This window comes from Volvox carteri (assembly GCF_000143455.1).
Source record: "Volvox carteri f. nagariensis unplaced genomic scaffold VOLCAscaffold_6, whole genome shotgun sequence".
NCBI lineage: Eukaryota > Viridiplantae > Chlorophyta > Chlorophyceae > Chlamydomonadales > Volvocaceae > Volvox > Volvox carteri.
In genome coordinates, this window is record NW_003307549.1 from 1108764 (window position 1) to 1109934 (window position 1171).

The 1171-nt window shown below is 51.8% G+C and overlaps 1 protein-coding gene across 1 annotated transcript in view; it reads right to left on the reverse strand.

Annotated features, from left to right (window-relative positions):
• Nucleotides 1-28: 28 nt before the first annotated feature.
• Nucleotides 29-1171, reverse strand: part of VOLCADRAFT_57157 (uncharacterized protein) — a gene marked incomplete at both ends in the record, with an annotated part of 18605 nt that continues 17462 nt past the window's right edge. Inside the window, one exon of the mRNA XM_002947458.1 lies at nt 29-130. Within this exon, the coding sequence (XP_002947504.1) occupies nt 29-130 (102 nt within the window). The remainder of the gene's footprint in view (nt 131-1171) is intronic.

Consider the following 1171-nt stretch of genomic DNA (forward strand, 5'->3'; position numbering starts at 1 on the left):
CTTACACCACCACAGATTGCGCGTCACGTCACGCTATCGGCAAGCAGGTATGTATGGTCACACAGATATGCATGGTCACACAGATGTTTATGGTCACACAGATATGTATGGTCACACAGATATACACTTCCTGGCCACATGCCCGGGAAAAATAAAGAGCTAATGAGGCGGGCATGCGTTGGCTGTAGATGTGGTGTATACGTATTTGGCCCAATCGTCGGGGGTGCGTGTGTACGCACGTCCTGTACGATTTGTACGTGTACGGTGTACGGTGTACGCCCAAATGCTTGCCACGCGCGAAGCTGCATGTCTGTGTGGGTGTGGCGCAGTGGTTAGCGCGTAGGTCTCATAGCTGTTATCGTGCTGTGACTTGGACTATCCTAAGGTCGAGTGTTCGACACCCTCCACCCACAACCGCTCGTGTAGCTCAGTGGAAGAGCACCCGTTTAGTAAGCGGGAGGTCTCGAGATCAAAACTCGACATGAGCAGCACATCGCTCTTGCGCGGGACATATCCGCTCTGGCTTTTCCATAACATGATCCATCCTGGTGTGTACGTGTGCGTGTATGTATGTGTGTGTACGTGTACACGTTGGTGCATGTGTACATGGGGTATTTGGTCGTAGCTAGCCAGAACATGCATGCCGGGACAGCACAGCAGCAACACGAAGGCGGCAGCATGGAATTATTCATCCCTTGCTTGTGCCTGTTGCTGGTCCCTGCCGTTGGACACGTACTCGTAATGCACGAAATGCTGCAGTCAGCCGTGTATAGCCTTTTCTAGGCGTTTAGGGTTTCAAGGACCCTAAAAACCCTAGAAACACTAGCTATCACCGCAAAAAGCAGCTATTCAACGACTAGCATCGGTTGAGTAGATCGGTGAGGTTTTGGTTGTTGGCTGTGACCATGGATGGCACTCGTGCATGCAGGATCTGCATTTTCTGAGAGACACAGCGCGACGAACACTACAAATATGTAGCACATGTAGCCGACAGGGGAACGGTTGCCTCCACCTAAACCAGAGCCTAACAGGACACGTACATAACCAAATACATGCACGCAGCAAGCAGCCAATCACAACCGCATTGACGTGCCAATATCCAAGACTGCTGCCAGGTGCAACGTGAAGCGACCGACTAGTGGCCAGTGAGATGCAAGTGGGTGCCGACATC